The sequence below is a fragment of the Capsella rubella genome, unplaced genomic scaffold (genome assembly GCF_000375325.1).
Source record: "Capsella rubella cultivar Monte Gargano unplaced genomic scaffold, Caprub1_0 scaffold_3, whole genome shotgun sequence".
NCBI classification, from domain to species: Eukaryota; Viridiplantae; Streptophyta; class Magnoliopsida; order Brassicales; family Brassicaceae; genus Capsella; species Capsella rubella.
This window is the reverse complement of record NW_006238921.1, coordinates 5,484,180-5,501,052: the sequence shown is the minus strand read 5'-3', so window position 1 is coordinate 5,501,052 and position 16,873 is coordinate 5,484,180. Positions and strand designations below refer to the sequence as shown.

At 36.2% G+C, this 16,873-nt stretch overlaps 6 protein-coding genes across 7 annotated transcripts; 2 read left to right on the top strand and 4 right to left on the bottom strand.

Annotated features, from left to right (window-relative positions):
- Positions 1-266: 266 nt before the first annotated feature.
- Positions 267-1,976, bottom strand: LOC17893019 (probable lipid desaturase ADS3.2, chloroplastic). Its single transcript, XM_006300180.1, has 5 exons — positions 1,476-1,976; positions 1,244-1,384; positions 801-941; positions 586-692; positions 267-471 (listed from the first exon to the last, which is right to left on the bottom strand). Exons 1-5 carry the CDS (start codon positions 1,974-1,976, stop codon positions 267-269), a joined length of 1,095 nt encoding a protein of 364 aa, XP_006300242.1.
- Positions 1,977-4,251: 2,275 nt separating this feature from the next.
- Positions 4,252-4,900, top strand: LOC17891255. The gene has a single exon (XM_006299697.2). The coding sequence runs from the start codon at positions 4,397-4,399 to the stop codon at positions 4,898-4,900; it is 504 nt and encodes a 167-aa protein (XP_006299759.1). The 5' UTR covers positions 4,252-4,396.
- Positions 4,821-7,255, bottom strand: LOC17892436 (palmitoyl-monogalactosyldiacylglycerol delta-7 desaturase, chloroplastic). 2 transcript variants are annotated; one of them, XR_002834721.1, is made up of 6 exons: positions 6,507-7,255; positions 6,277-6,417; positions 6,036-6,176; positions 5,397-5,503; positions 5,025-5,313; positions 4,821-4,880 (listed from the first exon to the last, which is right to left on the bottom strand). XR_002834721.1 is itself a non-coding variant. In XM_006297894.2 (5 exons), exons 1-5 carry the CDS (start codon positions 7,020-7,022, stop codon positions 5,112-5,114), a joined length of 1,107 nt encoding a protein of 368 aa, XP_006297956.1. In that variant the 5' UTR covers positions 7,023-7,255; the 3' UTR covers positions 4,935-5,111. The 2 variants fall into 2 exon arrangements, 1 of the variants encoding a protein (XP_006297956.1); XM_006297894.2 differs by lacking the exon at positions 4,821-4,880 and having other exon boundaries at positions 4,935-5,313.
- Positions 7,256-7,685: 430 nt separating this feature from the next.
- On the top strand, positions 7,686-9,415 carry LOC17892960. The gene is made up of 8 exons (XM_006298102.2): positions 7,686-7,822; positions 7,937-8,045; positions 8,146-8,230; positions 8,322-8,400; positions 8,539-8,652; positions 8,769-8,881; positions 8,981-9,091; positions 9,172-9,415. The coding sequence occupies exons 1-8, from the start codon at positions 7,750-7,752 to the stop codon at positions 9,292-9,294; spliced, it is 807 nt and encodes a 268-aa protein (XP_006298164.2). The 5' UTR covers positions 7,686-7,749; the 3' UTR covers positions 9,295-9,415.
- Positions 9,416-9,983: 568 nt separating this feature from the next.
- Positions 9,984-11,628, bottom strand: LOC17893705 (phosphatidylcholine:diacylglycerol cholinephosphotransferase 2). The gene is made up of 3 exons (XM_006299256.2): positions 11,015-11,628; positions 10,729-10,866; positions 9,984-10,429 (listed from the first exon to the last, which is right to left on the bottom strand). Exons 1-3 carry the CDS (start codon positions 11,417-11,419, stop codon positions 10,100-10,102), a joined length of 873 nt encoding a protein of 290 aa, XP_006299318.1. The 5' UTR covers positions 11,420-11,628; the 3' UTR covers positions 9,984-10,099.
- A 1,154-nt stretch (positions 11,629-12,782) lies between these two features.
- Positions 12,783-15,492, bottom strand: LOC17891738 (phosphatidylcholine:diacylglycerol cholinephosphotransferase 1). Its single transcript, XM_006298192.2, has 3 exons — positions 14,804-15,492; positions 14,060-14,197; positions 12,783-13,247 (listed from the first exon to the last, which is right to left on the bottom strand). The coding sequence occupies exons 1-3, from the start codon at positions 15,212-15,214 to the stop codon at positions 12,933-12,935; spliced, it is 864 nt and encodes a 287-aa protein (XP_006298254.1). The 5' UTR covers positions 15,215-15,492; the 3' UTR covers positions 12,783-12,932.
- Between the last annotated feature and the right edge of the window lie 1,381 nt (positions 15,493-16,873).

The window sequence follows — 16,873 nt, the reverse complement described above, 5'->3', positions numbered from 1 at the left end:
CAAATTGTATATTAAAAAAAAAAACGCCAACAGATAAATAAAACTGGAATACGTATAAACCGAAAAAAAATTTATGGAATGAGCTTAATTTGTTAGCTATCCATTAATATATTTGGAGATAAAAAAGGAAAAATATATTCCAACTGATCGAAGCTGTGAATGATTAACTAATAAACAATAAAATTATGCTTGTGATAAATATACTAGTTTCAAGTGAAAATACAAATCAGATTACTTCTCTGTATGGGATGTTCTTGGAGGCTTGCTTACCCATCATGGACCAAATTCATTATTTTCTTTTGAGATTCAGTTGGTAACTTAACGTTAGTGGCCAAACCAATAGCTTCAAGAAACCTAATGAAACACCAAGTAATGTCGAGCTGCCACCATTCCAGTCCATGCCTGGCCGAGAACTCGAACGCATGATGATTGTTATGCCATCCCTCGCCAAGTGTTAAAATCGCTACCCACCTATTTTAGTCACCACCAATTTAATCATTGTTATTATCACTATTTAAGTCTTATTTTTTTATTTCTTTGATAAAAGATCATTATTTAGTTAGCACATGTGTGTATTTACAGTACCAGTTGTTCTTGGAGAAGTCAGGTGTATTCCAAGCTCGTGTTCCCCATATATGGCAAGCTGAGTTCACGAGAAAAGTCAGGTGGAGTCGAACCACAATTGCAACACCCTGCCAATGTTGTTCTCTAATCATTTCACTTCTACCTTTATAATAATCTTTTGCATAGATAATAGCATTATAATTGAGACTAAGATAAGGAATGGTATGTATCCTTACAATTCCCCAGACGAGTAAAGGCATGCCTCCACAAAAATAGAAGAGAAGGGCATAAGCCATTATATGCAAAAGCACGGTTCGCTGAAGGAACCTATAGAAGGGCTGCCTTACAAGGTCTTGTACATTCTCCTCTCCACCACACTGCGTGCATGTACCCGATGGTTTAGTCAAAGGTTAGGTCTATTCCAAATGTATAGAACCATTTCTATGAGGGCCATACCTACTCAAATCCGGTATGGCCCTATCTCATCAAATTCGACCATATTCTTAAAAAAATCATATATAAACACGGTAGTTTACTACATACTACAACATCTTTAAAGTAATCATGCATCTTTGAATTTCTTCCACAATATCAAGTTCTATTTATGAGTTCATTGATTCTATAATTACTTAATCATCCTAACATGGTCTAATTATATTTTTCACAATAAATAATATACCTTTTCGAGTATATAGCCCGTATCAAATATCCATGCCATATGACTAAACCAAAACCCTTGCGTAGGACTGTGTGGATCACGTTGTGTCTCACAGTGCTTATGATGGTACCGATGGTTGCTCACCCACTCTATTGGGTCTCCCTGCATACAAAATTTTTAGAAGTTAGGATTAAACATACAATATATGTAGACTTTCTTAATATAATGTTCAGTGGGAATATATATGCCAAACCTGAAAAGCCAGAACGCCACCATAAGCAAAGAGATACTCGAGCCATTTCGGCAGATCAAAACTTCGGTGTGAAAGGTTCCTATGATAAGAAAACGTGATGCATATTCCATTGATGTAAACGAGCCAAAGGAAAGCCCAAAATGCCTTCCAACTGCAGTAAAATGGAGCCAAAAGACTCAGCAAATGAATCCCGACGAATATGACTAACTTGGTCACGTCCCAAGAAGTCCAACTCCTTTCCCGAAATGACCTCTGTTTTCTCACCACCAAAACCTTCGAGAAGGGTATCTTCCGGGAGCCCTCAACCTGATCTGGTGCATCATAAACAGCCACGACCGTGTGTTTCGTGTGAGCCACGGGTCCTCCTCGTGTGGTCCAAAAAGAGCTTGTAGAGTTATGTATGTTAAGTGTGAACAATGCATTGCTATTTCTTGGGTTACGTTGTTTAACAAGTGGTGGAAAAAGAGAAAGCTGTTTGGGAGTTGTAGAGAGACACACCATGTCGTAAAGTTCTTATGAAAAGTAATGCCTCAATCGAGTGTGCTACTTATACTATATATAGAATATACTTGACTGAAAGAAATTTGTTGGTTTTACAAAACAAAACAAAAAATTGACTTAAATATAACGTTCATGGGTATTGTTTTGCTTAAATTTTACTCATTCCTCTAGGATGAGTATAATAGAATTTCCCGCAACTTCTCATAAAAGGAAAAAATGGGTGTGGCTACCGATAGCACGATGTCTAATTCTCGTACGTAGTAGTTTAGTAGTAATATTGGTTGGTAAGTTTTAAGCTTTCTGCCTTTCTCAAAAAAAAAAAAAGGTTACAAGTTTTTGCACGTCTCGCCCACTAGGGCACTAGCTAGGCTACTACCACGTATATACGTGTATCTTATTAGTTATTAAGTACGACAAATTAATACACAAATACGAACCAATTATCTATCGACACAACATAAGCGTTAAGTACCAGTTGTTCGACAAAATAGAGGAAACAGAGCGAGTAACCGATTAAAAAGATTCGAAGAAACCGTACGTAAATAATGTATTTTTTATTTTATTGAATACTTTGTGAAACCGACCTTACGGCGGACTGTCAAGATCTTATAGAACCTTATGTTTACTGGATTCGATGATTTTGGTTGATTGACACCGAACAAGTAGGTTATCTTTTTTGGCAAGTTTACATTTATATCGGTGCACCATCCATCTATAAGTTTTTGTTACTGTTATTACTTTTTATTTTATTTTATAACTCATGTGATCTAAAGATTTCCTAGAGCCAAATGCTAATTATAGGATCCGGATGTTATATTACTCGAATCCATGTGATCAATGTTAGTATTATTACTCTTTCTATGCTCAAAATATTCGTTGAAAAACACACACACACAGAAAAAGATGAATATATATTATTATGCAAAACCAAAGAAAACAAAAGCTTACTAGCAGATAATAAATACATTTGGTATTATTATTCCCTCAAATTAAAGCACCTCGTCCATTCACTTATTATGTGAAGACTGTATATTTAACATATCATTCGGCGCAAGTCAATCTCTGATTGTGAGCTTCTGCGTGGCCAACTTAACATTTGTGGCCAATCCAAGAGCTTGTAGATATTGAATGAAGTACCAAGTGATGTTGAGTTGCCACCACTCAAGTCCATGTCTCTCTGAGAACTCGAACGCATGATGGTTGTTGCGCCAGCTTTCCCCTTCAGAATCCATTTATTTTGTGAATATTTGTACACTTTAGATGCAATTCAAAAAAAAAAACTATAGAAATAGAAAACATATGTATTTAAAAAGTCGTTTTTATGAAAAAACTACCAATTGTTCTTGGAGAGATCTCCAGTTTTCCATGGCTGAGTTCCCCATATATGTGAATCTGCGGTCGTCAGAAATGTGGAATGTAATACGAATACAATTCTAACTCCCTGCCACATAAATTTTAAATGATTTAAGAATTTTAACATAGTTTATAAAAAGATTTCGTATAATAAAATAAAATAAAAGAGCTCTACACTGTGTATAACACATGATTAAGCTCTCCTCTGTACTTTAGTTAACGATAATTTATGAGAGTGCATTTCATTAATTACCTTGTGAAGGATAGAAGAAGTGTCAAAGATCCAGATGAAGTAACTGAACAAAAATCCATGGAGAGGAGTATGAGGATCACAGTATGTATCAGTGTATTGGTGATGGTAACGATGGTTGCTCCCCCACGTTCAATGTAATGTAAGATATATGCCCATCATCAAACCCCCCAAGTTTTATTTCATTATTAATTATATGTATATAGTTACTTGTTCAAACCTGAAAAGCAAGTGTACCATTATCGTAGTTAGCGAAATCAAGATAAACTTCTCCTATAAAAAAAAAATATAATTTGATGGTAGTATTGGAAATTAAGCGTAAGTTGCCGGTCGTCAGTGCAAAGATTTGATATGATTATATCAACCCTAATCTCCAAATTGTGCGTTAACGTGAGCTATACGTAATGATATGACACATAGAAGAAGTACGATTGCTGACGTGGCGATACATGTGGGAGGACTTTAAAAACAAATCACGTGAGGAGCACGAAGGATGATGACTTGGTGAGACTAATGAGCCCATTCTGGGCCGAGTCTGCACAATTAACACAGGCCCAAAAAACAAATTTTGAACAGACTAATAAAGCTATATGCAGTACGTGACAGCTTCGAGCAAAAATTAGATCTTTCATTTTTAGTATATGCAACCATTTGTTTGTTCGTGGCCAAAAAAAACTATGAGTTAGTTACTATTTGAGAATATAAAAGAAATATTTAACAGCTTCGGTTTCAAGTAAGCTGTGTACTATTTTCAACAAAAATTTCTGAGTTAAGGGCGAACACGAACGATAGAAAACACACACGCGCAAAAAAAAAAATGAGGGATCTTAACAACAACGTCGTCAAAACCATAGCTCGATGGTGTCTTGTTCTACAAGCAATCATGATCTCTTCTAACGCGGTGGCTCTCGAGGAACCCGGCTATGTATACATGAACGTAACAATCCGTAACGCAATGACAGGATTAATCCGCCCCGAGATAGTCTATCGTTGCCAGTCTAAACGCAAAGACTATGGCTGGCATCGAGCTTCAAAGCCAGGAGCTCAATTTTCATTCCCAATCATCCTCATAGATGGCGAAAGCAAAATACCGGCGATCCACATCTGCGAGATCCGGTCTGCCTTAGGAAAAGCCACACTCGTGATCGAAAACACCTATCTTGATGCTAAGATGTGCCCTCATTCGTCATGTGCTCACGAGGCAACCCCGAAAGGGATCGTGTTTAGAGGCCTAGAATTGGATTTCAAAGAATTGTTCCCAAAGCCCAAACCAGTTGAGTATCTAGAATTGCCCTGGACATCTTGGCCAAACAGAACGTGAATCTTTTCCATCCCTTTTCATTTCTTTTGTATTGTATGTAATTATAGATATTTCAAATTCATTATCAGTTTGTCACATACAATCTCTTGCACAGATATATATATATATATATATATTTATATACCTTAATGTAAACACGAAAAAAAGAAGCACAAAACCCTTTTTTCTTAATCTTCATAGTACCGACAGTTCTAACTCCGTAGTTTCAAGATCAGTCGCTGGTCAATGCCATTCTTTGTTTCTGAGCTTCCGATGGGAGCTTGACATCAGTTGCTAAACCGAGGGCTTGTAGAAACCTAACGACATACCAAGTCATATCAAGTTGCCACCATTCTAGACCGTGTCGAGCTGAGAACTCAAAAGCATGGTGATTGTTGTGCCATCCTTCCCCGAATGCTAGAGCTGCTACCCACCTGAAAAGTTATAATTCCGAGTTTCTTTTAGTGGATCTTAAGATGGATCGCGTGATTAAGCAGTGATCGATGATGAGTTTTACCAGTTGTTCTTAGACAAATCGCCGGTGTTCCATGCTTGTTTCCCCCATACATGACAAGCTGAGTTTACTAGCCAAGTTATATGATATACCCATACTATTCTTACACCCTGCAAAACCCAAAAAACAAAAAGATCAGAAACACTATGGTCGAAAAAATAAAGTCCAAACTGTGGAAGTGTTGGAGTAGTTAAAATCAAGTTTCTTCTGCTATATTCTCTTCCTTTCGTTCCGTTTACGAAATTGCTAAACCTGTCGATGTGGTTTCACTTTTAGCATGCAAATGTTGTTTCTTTTGAAATACAAGCAAATAGAAATTAGTCCATTCACGAGAAGGGCATGAACCACAAACCTTTCTTACAAGAAAGATAAGTTATTTACTTGTGGTTCTGTTTTGTTCAACTAACACAACTTGCGTGCTTAAGGTCAATAATCTAAGTTGCACTAAATGACAAAGAAAACGCAAGCTGTGTAAGGGAAATCAGGAGGAGATTTGGCCCAGCAAATTGATAGCTACACATAAAACTGGTGGGATTATTTAGAATTCGCCTAGCAAAACAAGTCATAATCCTATATAGCTAGTTCTCGAAATTAGCAGTGATAGAATTGAAACGCAACGATTACTGTAGCCACAGAACATACCATTCCCCAAACAATGAATGGAAAGCCACCCATTGCATATAGAGCAACCGCTAGAGCCACGGGATGAAAAATGTACGTGTCTCGAAGGAATTGATAAAATGGCTGCTTCTCCAAATCCGCAACGTTATTAGGCTCTCCACACTTTAAACATCAAAAACAAAATATCTAAGTCCCCGGAAACAACAGAGAATACCATTTTCAGACAAGTCTTAATATGAGAAAGAAAAAGGTAAATTGTTACCCTTTTAGTGATTGTATTGGTATCAAACATCCAATTCATGTGACTGAACCAAAATCCATCAAGTGGGCTATGAGGATCTCTGTCTGAATCACAGAACTGATGATGGTACCTATGTGTACTCACCCAATCAATTGGGTTCCCCTGAAGAAGAAACAACATCAGTTAGACAATTTGGGGTCAAAATCAATCAGCTTTACACATTCAACAACTCTGCATTATCATCAAATCACCTGAAGAGCTTGTGCTCCACAATAAGCAAACAAGTACTCAAGCCATTTGGGAAGCTTGAAGGCTTTGTGTGAAAGATTCCTATGAAAAGACAGAGTAATACCCAGAAGACCTGTAACGATATAAAGCCCAAAAGCAACGGAAACAGCTCTCCAATTGAACTGAAACGGAGCCAAGAGACTAAGCAAATGCATAGACAAAACCACAGCGACAGCTCCAAAATCCATAGCTTTCCATTCTCTCTCCCACCAATGTACTTTCTCCTTCTTCTTCACCAACACATCTGACAGCATAATCCTCCTGTAATCACCCTCCGTTGCTGCAGCTCCAGCGGAGACATCTCTCTTCAGACCCTTTTCAGAGAATGCGACAACGAGGCTAGGAAGCTTGAAAGGAGCAAGCTTTTGATGGTGGGTGAATGAGATTCTGCTGAAACTCAATGACGGTGTTGACGCGTGTAGAGTTCGTGGAGAAGAACAGAGGAAAACGGGCTTAGGCTTCGTAAGAAGAGAAGCCATTGTCGATGTGGTTGTTGGCCGAGAGAGAGAAGAAATAGAAGAATTCTTAAACCCTCCTTATATATCTGATATGATATGTAGTGTATATGTTAATATGTGTGCGTGTATAAATTAGGGTCGGTCTTTTTTGTATGCTTCACAAGTAGTAATAGTTGTTTATGACAGAGACGTGCAAAGGATTCTGATCTTTTTTGTGGTTCACGAACTACATTGCGGCTTAGATATTCAGAGAATGAGGATAAGATGGTCTAGGGATTTGGATTGCCAATTTGGGGCAGTTATCTTCAACGCGGATCTTCCCTTCAAAATTTTCTAGCTTTTTACTTTAAAGCCCTTGTTGTTTTTGGAAACTTAACAAACCGCCTCAATGTTTTGTTTTTGGAAACAATTCTGGATACCCCAAATCGGGCTTACTTTTTGTCTTTTCCTATGGGCTTATATATGTATAGGCCCATTTTTTTCTTATCCATTAAAGAAGATCCCAAGAGTGTGTAAGGGAAACGTTACCATTACAATTCAAATTTGATATTTTCTCTCAATGATGATAACATAAGTCTTTGTTCAACTTTGTTTTTATCTGTATATGAAAAAATCTATCAAGATATTTGTATTTGTGGTGTCAGAAAACTCTTATCTTGAAGTCATATATCAAATTACTCCCATATTTTTCTCCTTCTTTCATCCCCAACAAAAAAAAAAAAAAAAAATTTCAATCAGATCAGTTTCCATGGCTGCTGCCGCTAATACCGCTGCCATTTTTGCCTCTCCTTCGCAGGCTTTATCCTCTAAACGCAGTTTTTGTAAGTCTTTTCACTTGAAGTTCCTACTTCTTTGATGTTGATTCTATATACTATATGCTTTGATTATATAGCTTGTATTATGTGAAAATTGAACCTTTTGAGTAATAAATACAGTGTATAGTCCAACGATCAGTCCAATACAAAGGAGATTTCCAAAGAGGAAACTTGATTTGCAAGTAAAAGCTGTTGCCACAACTCTTGCTCCACAAGAAGAAATCAAAGAGTATGTCTTTATTTTGTTTCGTACTGTTCCTTTGGTCGATATGACTATATGAATCTAATAACTAACATATATCATCATGGGGTTGATTATTTTTTGGTAGATATAAGCTTCCTTCATGGGCAATGTTCGAGATGGGTACTGCTCCAGTGTACTGGAAAACCATGAATGGTCTTCCTCCAACCGCAGTAAGTTTCTCTAGCCATTTTTCAATGCTGAGAATGACTAGAGTTAAGGCTCTTTAACTCAAGTTTCTAATAAATCTTTTTGGGATTGTAGGGTGAAAAGTTGAAACTTTTCTATAATCCAGCTGCAAGCAAACTCACTCTTAACGAGGACTATGGGGTTGCTTTTAACGGTCAGTATCTCATAAACATCTAATTAATTATTAACTTGTATTCAAAAAAAATCCCGTGGAGTTGTTCGGAGGCTACATAGACTAATCTTATGGTCTAACAAAAACTGAAAAAAATTAGTGAATTGATTACTCGTGCAGGAGGATTTAACCAACCAATCATGTGTGGTGGGGAGCCAAGAGCAATGCTAAAGAAAGATCGAGGCAAAGCCGACTCTCCAATTTACACTATGCAGATTTGCATTCCTAAACATGGTTCGTTTTCTTGTATAATCAAATATCAAATTCAAAGCATTTCTTTCTTGTGACCAAACCAATTAGTTTTTTATATGTGATGTTTTTCGTCTTTCGTGTGTATCATTCGTTATCAGCTGTGAATTTGATATTCTCGTTCACCAACGGTGTCGATTGGGACGGTCCATACAGACTTCAGTTTCAAGTCCCCAAGCAATGGCGAAACAAACCTATCGAGTTCTTCGATGAGGTATATAATGATTTTTATTCGATTTAATTTATTTTTTGATTAGTCATCTATATTATATGCAATATGCACAACTTATGATTTATCAATTGGTGCAAAAAGGGTCTAGCCAACGAGTTGAGCCAAGATGGAGCTTGCGAGAGAGCAATATTTCCTGACTCGAACGTTGTTGCCACACGTTGCACAATGATCGCCAACTTGACGGTCGAAGGAGTAAGCTCTCACCAAACAATATATTATAAATCTTTATATAAAAAAATATGAATACACTTAACGTTAAAATGTAATTTCAGGGAGATAGATGCAATCTGGATCTGGTTCCTGGGTGCATGGATACAAATTCGGAACATTTCAACCCATACGCTAATGTTGATGATGGCTCTTGTCCCCTCGAGTTATCCGATTCTGAGGAATAGAACTAATTATTGATTAAGTAAATATAGACACACCTATGTTAGTTTCAGTATTTGAATACAAAGATATCACTTGTCGATTTTTAATACAGTAAATTATATACAAAGCTTTACAGTTACAATATCTTTAGCCACAGAAGATTACAAATGGTTTTTTTTTTGAAAGAGAAAAAAAAAACAACAAACGAATACTATTACAAATGTTCACAGCTTGTTGATTTATTTATAAGTTGAATACCAAATTAATATAAAAAATTTGTATTAGAAACTTGTTATTCCCCCTAACCCTGAGGCCGTGAGGCTGAGGCCAAACTACTAATAAACATGGATCTATCTGTATTCCCCCTAATCCTGAGGCCGAGGCCAAACTACTAATAACCATGGATCTATCTGTCTATCTCTCCCGTTATTTCTATACGGTAATTCATCAACCATCATGATAGACCAATAGGAAACAACATGTTGCCCCAAAAATAGTGACCAATATAAAGAAAACACTTTTTCTGTAAGTAACAAAACTACCCAAATTTTCGCATGACTACAGAATTAATGTGGATTTGAAATAGTTGTACGAAGACCCTACAATTCACGAATACAATAAAAACTCCTAAGCCAACTTCACAATCACGTACGTACACATTGAGGTGGGTTCAAACCAATGGTATTCAACTAGAACCATTTTAGAGAAAATAAATCTAAATCATTAGACTTCATCTAAATGTGTTTCTAAACGTTTTAAAAAAAAGAAATAGATTTGATATAATATACACAATTACTTTCCGGAAAAAGGAAAAAAAGAAAAAAGATTTCAATCGAGTACTAGAGTGTCTTTCGAGATCAAATTTAAACGAGTAGTGTTTAAGTGTCTCTTCCTCATCTCGTCGTATTTCCCGGCTAAAGAGTCAAAGAGAATCCCAGCGCCAACTCCAACCGCAATATCAATCGTGTAGTGCCCTCTCGTACCAAGCAGCCTAATCGATTGTAATACATTGAAGATGTCAAAAACCATCGCCAGCCTAAATCTCTGCATCCTCTTCATGTCCAACGATGCAATCATCGAGCCGGCGACGTGACCCGAGTAGAAGAGGAAGAACGATACATTTCCGACCGGATAATCTACTCCTGATCCTAAAAACTCCTGTTAAAAAGAGTCAAATTGATTACATTTAATGTCTGACTATAAAACCGTAGAACGTAAACGAGTGACTAGAACCGTAGAACGTAAATAAATGAGAATGTGATATTTTATTTGATGTCCAGTCAATCAACTCGTGGAACACTATTCTCATGATGAGAGTCCGGATCAAAATTGTTTTTTTTTTTTTTAATGCGATTTGTGGCTAAAGTGGTGTCACACGTCCAAAATGAGGTAATGCTATATTTAATTTGGTCTATATAAAAATGTTCTTAGAGAGAGAGAGATATGTGGAGTGGAACCTGAGGGCGAGGGAGCTGAGTAGAGTAGCCGAGAATGCCGCGACACGTAAACATGAATAAAGCCGCGATGGTCGCTCGTGGTCGTCCTTCAACTGCCCATGTCCATCCAATATACGTTGTTTGCATCCCTACCAAAATCTGTCCTCCACCAAACCAAATCATCTAATTAAACTTAAAGACGAATTTAACCAATCTCTATATATGTGTTGCATGCATGTCATGTTGTCAATATTATACGATGGGGAAGGTACTATATATTGTCATATATAATGTGTATATGTTTTACCGTGTTTAAAGCAGCTAAAACGGTGTTAAGGTTTGGTGAAGATGCCAAAATGCTATGCAGAGAGCGCGTGGCCACAAATCCTAAATCAAACGGCTGAGAACTTGCGGGAGTCATCTGGAACGTGTACTCCACAACCGTAAAAAACATAACTCCGGCCGCAAATAAACACGGTATCCAATGGTGTCTCGCCACGTAGACAAAGTCATCCACCGTCCACGTCATAAAAGACGCCTTGTTTGTCCATTCTCCTTCTCCTCCTCCGCCGTCGTCGGTTTTCTTCGCAATGTTCTCCATTTCGTGGTCGTCGATGATTCCGTCGATGGTGATGCCGTTAGTGTGTCTTCCGTTAAGAGGGTTCGGTTTGCGACGGAGAGGGGCGACGGTTTTGGTTACGGCGTCTGACATGACCGTTACAATTAACGGAGAGCGACACTTCGGGAGTTAGAGAGACGGGTTACGTTTTATAAAGATATTACATTCCGAAGGAAACTTGTTTGAGCTTAAAAAATAAATCCATACGAAAACGATGACTACGAGACTAGAGAGCGACAATCACGCTTATTTTACGCAAGTATGATATTTTCGACGACATGAAAAGAGAGAAGAGTATGAGATTCTCATTACTTTAATAACACGTTACTTGTGTATGTACGAATAATGTGTATATAACTCTAATATGGCTGCTTAGCTTCCTTATTTGTAGTTTTGTACCAACCTCTCATAATTCAATAAAGTTTCAGATGTTTAATTAAAAAATATATATAATTTGGAGATTATCAATATGTAAACAATTCATAGCATTTTGTATTCTGTTCAATTTCATCTCTTGAGACGGTAGCTATATCCTCATTGTTACCGCATAAAATTACAAAAAAAAAAAACTCGTTTGAAGAAAATCACCTGACATATCATAACTATAAGTTTAGATCATAATTATGTGCAGCATTTGTTTTGCGGATGCTTATACTTTCATGTGATTCACACGATGGTTGTCCACTCCACTAAGACTAAAATTCACAGGGTGAGTTTTATAAATGTCCAATGTCCACACATGTTGATTTTTCAAGTTTATATAATTGGTCTCAACGTGATCGATTTTTTTTTTTTTTTTTTAATATAATGTTAAATTAATTCAAGAAAAAATAACGTTTGGTTACATCATATGCAAAAGTTGCTGAAATAAAACCAGAATCAAAGATTACATGAATCTACTAAAGTCCTCTTGATGCAAACCAAGCCCGTAAACCTGCTTCGTACCTTTGATCGCCTTCTTTTTGAATGACTAAGAGTTTGTTCCGTGATCGATTTATTAGTTTAACTAATAAACAGAGTTTCATATTAAAGACTATTAGTAATAAATAATTTTCTCAACAAAAAGGACAAAATAAATAAATTGTGATTTGTTGCTTTTCTCACGAGACCAAACTTTTATGACCATGGATCGGTGTACCTGTCCCGTTAACTTCACACGAAACCCATCTTGACCTACCAAATGGAAAAACAAAAACATATGTTGCACCAAAATTGGTGAAGAAGTACGTACATACAAAAATTAGTCGCTGGTTTTTGGTATCTGTAAATTTAATTTGTTTTATAACATATCAATTTCCACTATTTTACAATTCAATTGTGTAATCACTTTTTTTTTTTTTTTTACTATTCTACAGCGTTAGCAATCGATCGAAAGATAAAACAAAAAAAAACTTGGTAGAGACTATAAAATTTAAATAGACTCACCTACAACCCCTTAACATAATTAGATCGATAATTATGTTCAAGAAACGGTATTAAATGAACCATTTTAAAGAAGAAATAATTAAGTCATTAGACTAAATTTCAACTTAACTATTTAGTGTTAAGGTAAAACATTTGACAGAAAACACATGTAAAATTGATTAGAGAGTCTTTCGATATCAAACTACAACCAGTTCCTAGGTGGTGTCTTCTCCCCTAGGTGGTGTCTTCTGCTTAATTCTTCGTACTTCCCGGCCAGTGAGTCAAAGAGAATCCCCGCACCAACACCAACGGCAAGATCGATGGTGTAGTGTCCTCTCGTACCGAGCAGCCTGATCGATTGTAATACATTGAGGATGTCAAAAACCATCGCCAGCTTAAACCTCTGCATTCTCTTCATGTCCAACGATGCGATCATCGAGCCAGCAACGTGGCCCGAGAAGAAGAGGAAGAAAGAGACGTTTCCCACCGGAAAATCAACTCCTGATCCTAAAAAATCCTGTAAAAGATGAGGAATGTAATTTTCAGGATTAACTTATTCTGATTACGACTAAAGCTAATTAACCTTGGATCATTTATTTCCAACCAACAGTATAACAAGAGTACAAGACCACACATAAATCCATGCATGTACCGATACTATTGTCACGAGAAAGAAAATAAACTTGATGACTCACTATAACTGTAGAAAGTAAATGAGTGAGAATCTGATATTTTATGTCCAGTCAATCAAATCATCGATCATTATTCTGAAAGACGGAAAAAAGTTCGGTGACAAAACGAAAACAAACATAGGGATGTCTGAAAATCGAAAAATAATCATTAAGATGATAATTAACCTAAACCGGGCAAGGTAAAAACTTGAAAGCATGAAACACAATCTATCATTCCTTTCATTTCACAACAATAATTGTTGTTTAGACGAAATTTGTCTTTTATATTTATGTAAACTTTACATGAAAATTATATCTAATTTGTCTATGTAAAAACTAATTAAAAATATAAAACGGAAAGAAACAAGGTTAGAATTTAACCAAACAAAATATTTTTTGTAGAGAAAATCATACTCTTGAAGGAGAGTTCAGATAATCAAATTATTTGGAGACTATTAGAAACTTAAGAATTCTAGGGTAGTAGCCAAGGGAAATCACATGTCCTAAATGATAGAATTCTGATATGGATCACCAGTAAATTTTGAACGTTACACGATATCTAATACTATATATTATATACTAGTAGATAGCATCACTAATATAAAAGAAAAAGTAATATTTGCATAAAAGAGGGAGATGAGTGGATTGGATATAGAACCTGAGGAAGAGGAAGCTGAGTAGAGTAGCCGAGAATGCCGCGACACGTGAACATGAATAAAGCCGCGATGGTGGCTCGTGCTCGTCCTTCCACTAACCATGTCCATACAATATACGTTGTTTGCATCAATACGAACACCTGTCCCCATCCCAATCCCCCACCCAAAACTATTTTAGTTCAAAAGTACAAAACTCGAATCTGAACCAATCTATCTGTTTGCATGTGATAGTGTCTCCAACTCATCTTTCACCATGTGTCTTTTTCTATTACTACTAGGCACTAGCTAGCTTTTAAAGTTAAAAGCGATTAATGCTAATACTATATTAACAAAAAGAAAGCAGTTGTTAAAAAGAAGATTAACATTAAATAGATTTGTAACCCACTAACTAATCGATTAAAGACCCATTTTATCCACCCATCTAATTAATCTTTCATGGATTAAGACCATTTTAGTATTAATGCCAGTTGTCTCATCTCTTAAGATATTTCATTGCTTTGACAGCAAAATTCCAGCTGGAGAATTAAATAAGGCTAGAATCTATATATAGAGTGAAGAAAAATAAAGAGAGGTTTATTTCCATCTCTACCCCACTTTTGTTTATTTTATTTGACTAATTCAATTTAAAAAATATTAAATGACAAAGCAAAAAAAAACAAAATGTTAGGTGAAGGAGGCAATATGAATTTGAAGATAATCATTAAATATATATATATGTATAACCTAAATTAAGTAGCACGACATACCGTGTTTAGTGCGGCTAAAACAGTGTTAAGATCCGGAGAAGAGGCTAAGACGCGATTCAATGAGCGCGTGGCCACGAACCCAAGATCGAACGGCTCAGATCTCGCAGGAATCATCTGGAGCGTGTACTCGACGCCCATGAAGAACAGGAGCCCCGCAGCGAACATGCATGGTATCCAATGGTGTCTCGCCACGTAGACAACATCACGCGTCGTCCACGTCATGAACGACGCCTTGCTCCTCCACCCTCCTCCCCCGACACCGTTGGCGTAGCCGTTGTTCTTAGCAGTGATCTCCATTGGAGTATCTGTATCTCCGACGCGATGGTCTTCAACAGCGACGCCGTTAGTGTGGTTTCCGTTACGAGATCTGCGACGGAGAGAGTCGACGGGTTCAGCTGCGGAGGCTGACATGGCCGTTAGAGTTGACGGAGAGGGACATGCTTAGGAGTTTGGAGAGATGCGTTATATAAGAGATACGAGGCGGAGATTTCGAAGGGTTTCAAAAAAAAAAATTTCATATGAATAATAACACACTGTTTTGAGTTTTTGATGAGAGCGACATTATAAATTTTATGGTTGTTGTTGTTATTGTTAATACTCTTTATCTAACTCTTTTCTTTGGTGGGCTTTACTTTTGTGTACCGACATGTTCTTCTTTTTATGTGTTGAGTATGAGATTCGTCTCAAAACTATAATAATATAAAACCATATAGTTTACTCACATTAAAAATGCATTATTGGAGAATATCTAAGGATTTGGTTTAACGTTGAATCCAATAGTTATTTATTGCATTGGTTCCCCTTTGGCGTAAATAATCTTCTTTCACCGTAAAAAAACATGAAAACTGTGGTTTATTGACTGATGCAAACAAATTACTGTAATACTTACGAGTTACGACATTCTCACATATATATGATCATGTGTTCTGTAAGAAAACACCATATCGTACTCCACATCATCAGAACCATTGGTGTAGTGAACAAACAAAAAACAGGAAGAAACAAAAAAGATCGATACATACCAAGAAATATGATGGCATTGACATTTGTTCACTCGATCACGTTTTTGATATCTGACTGACGTAGACGAAAACCTATACTTTGTTTTCTGGAATTATTTGGTTTGAATTTCTTGTTAGCATTATTTTTTTTTTCTTTTTTTTTTTGTATTTGTATTTGTAGTTTACATAAGAGATCAGACCATAATTCGTGATTTCTCTAGTCACTACAATTTAGAAATTCGTACACGTATCTTAATTTCCTCAAACTGGTTTACGAGTACCAAGGTTGGTTGCATTGGCCCGGATTACCAAGTTTACCAAAACAAGAAGAAAAAAGTCTCCGATGAAAAAGTACTTATAAAGAGATCCAATTTTCTTTGTAGTGGTAAGTTTAATCATTGGCTACGTTTTAGAACCATAGTTTTCTGTAGCTTTATAGTAAACGTTAAAAATATTAATAGAAAAAGAATCTGAACTATATAGAGTTGTGCCAAAGATTGTAAAATTTATATAGTCATACATATTTGATTGATTACTCATCAAGAGGTGGTGTCAATGTAATAATTCAAATGTAAATGTATTATATATCAAAGATGTAGTGATTTTGTTTGTTTTTCACCTTAATGGACGTGTCTGTCTAATCTTCACCCAATTAGACGTGTTTGTCTACTGGTCGAGGCTAAGATTTGGGACATTGTTAATGTTTGATTCACTTTTTCTCAACTTTAATAAATCTCAACGTACAAATAGATCTTACGATGTGATATATATTTTTAAAAATTACAAATATCCACAGCCACAACGATCAATTTCCTATTTTCCCTTTTTTTTTTTTTTGTTGAAATCCAATTTTCCCTTTTTGCATAATATTATAATATACAAGAAATTTCACTACACGTACGTAAGATTAGTAATTAAAACATCTTTTTTAGAAAGTTACGATAACTAGAAACTGGCCGTGAGGATATATAAACCATTTCTGTCGACACAAAAATACATTAAAAAAATGTTAAAATACACATATCAAAAAACTTCTCGTGCTCCTTCGTAGCTCTTTCTCTTTTGCAAC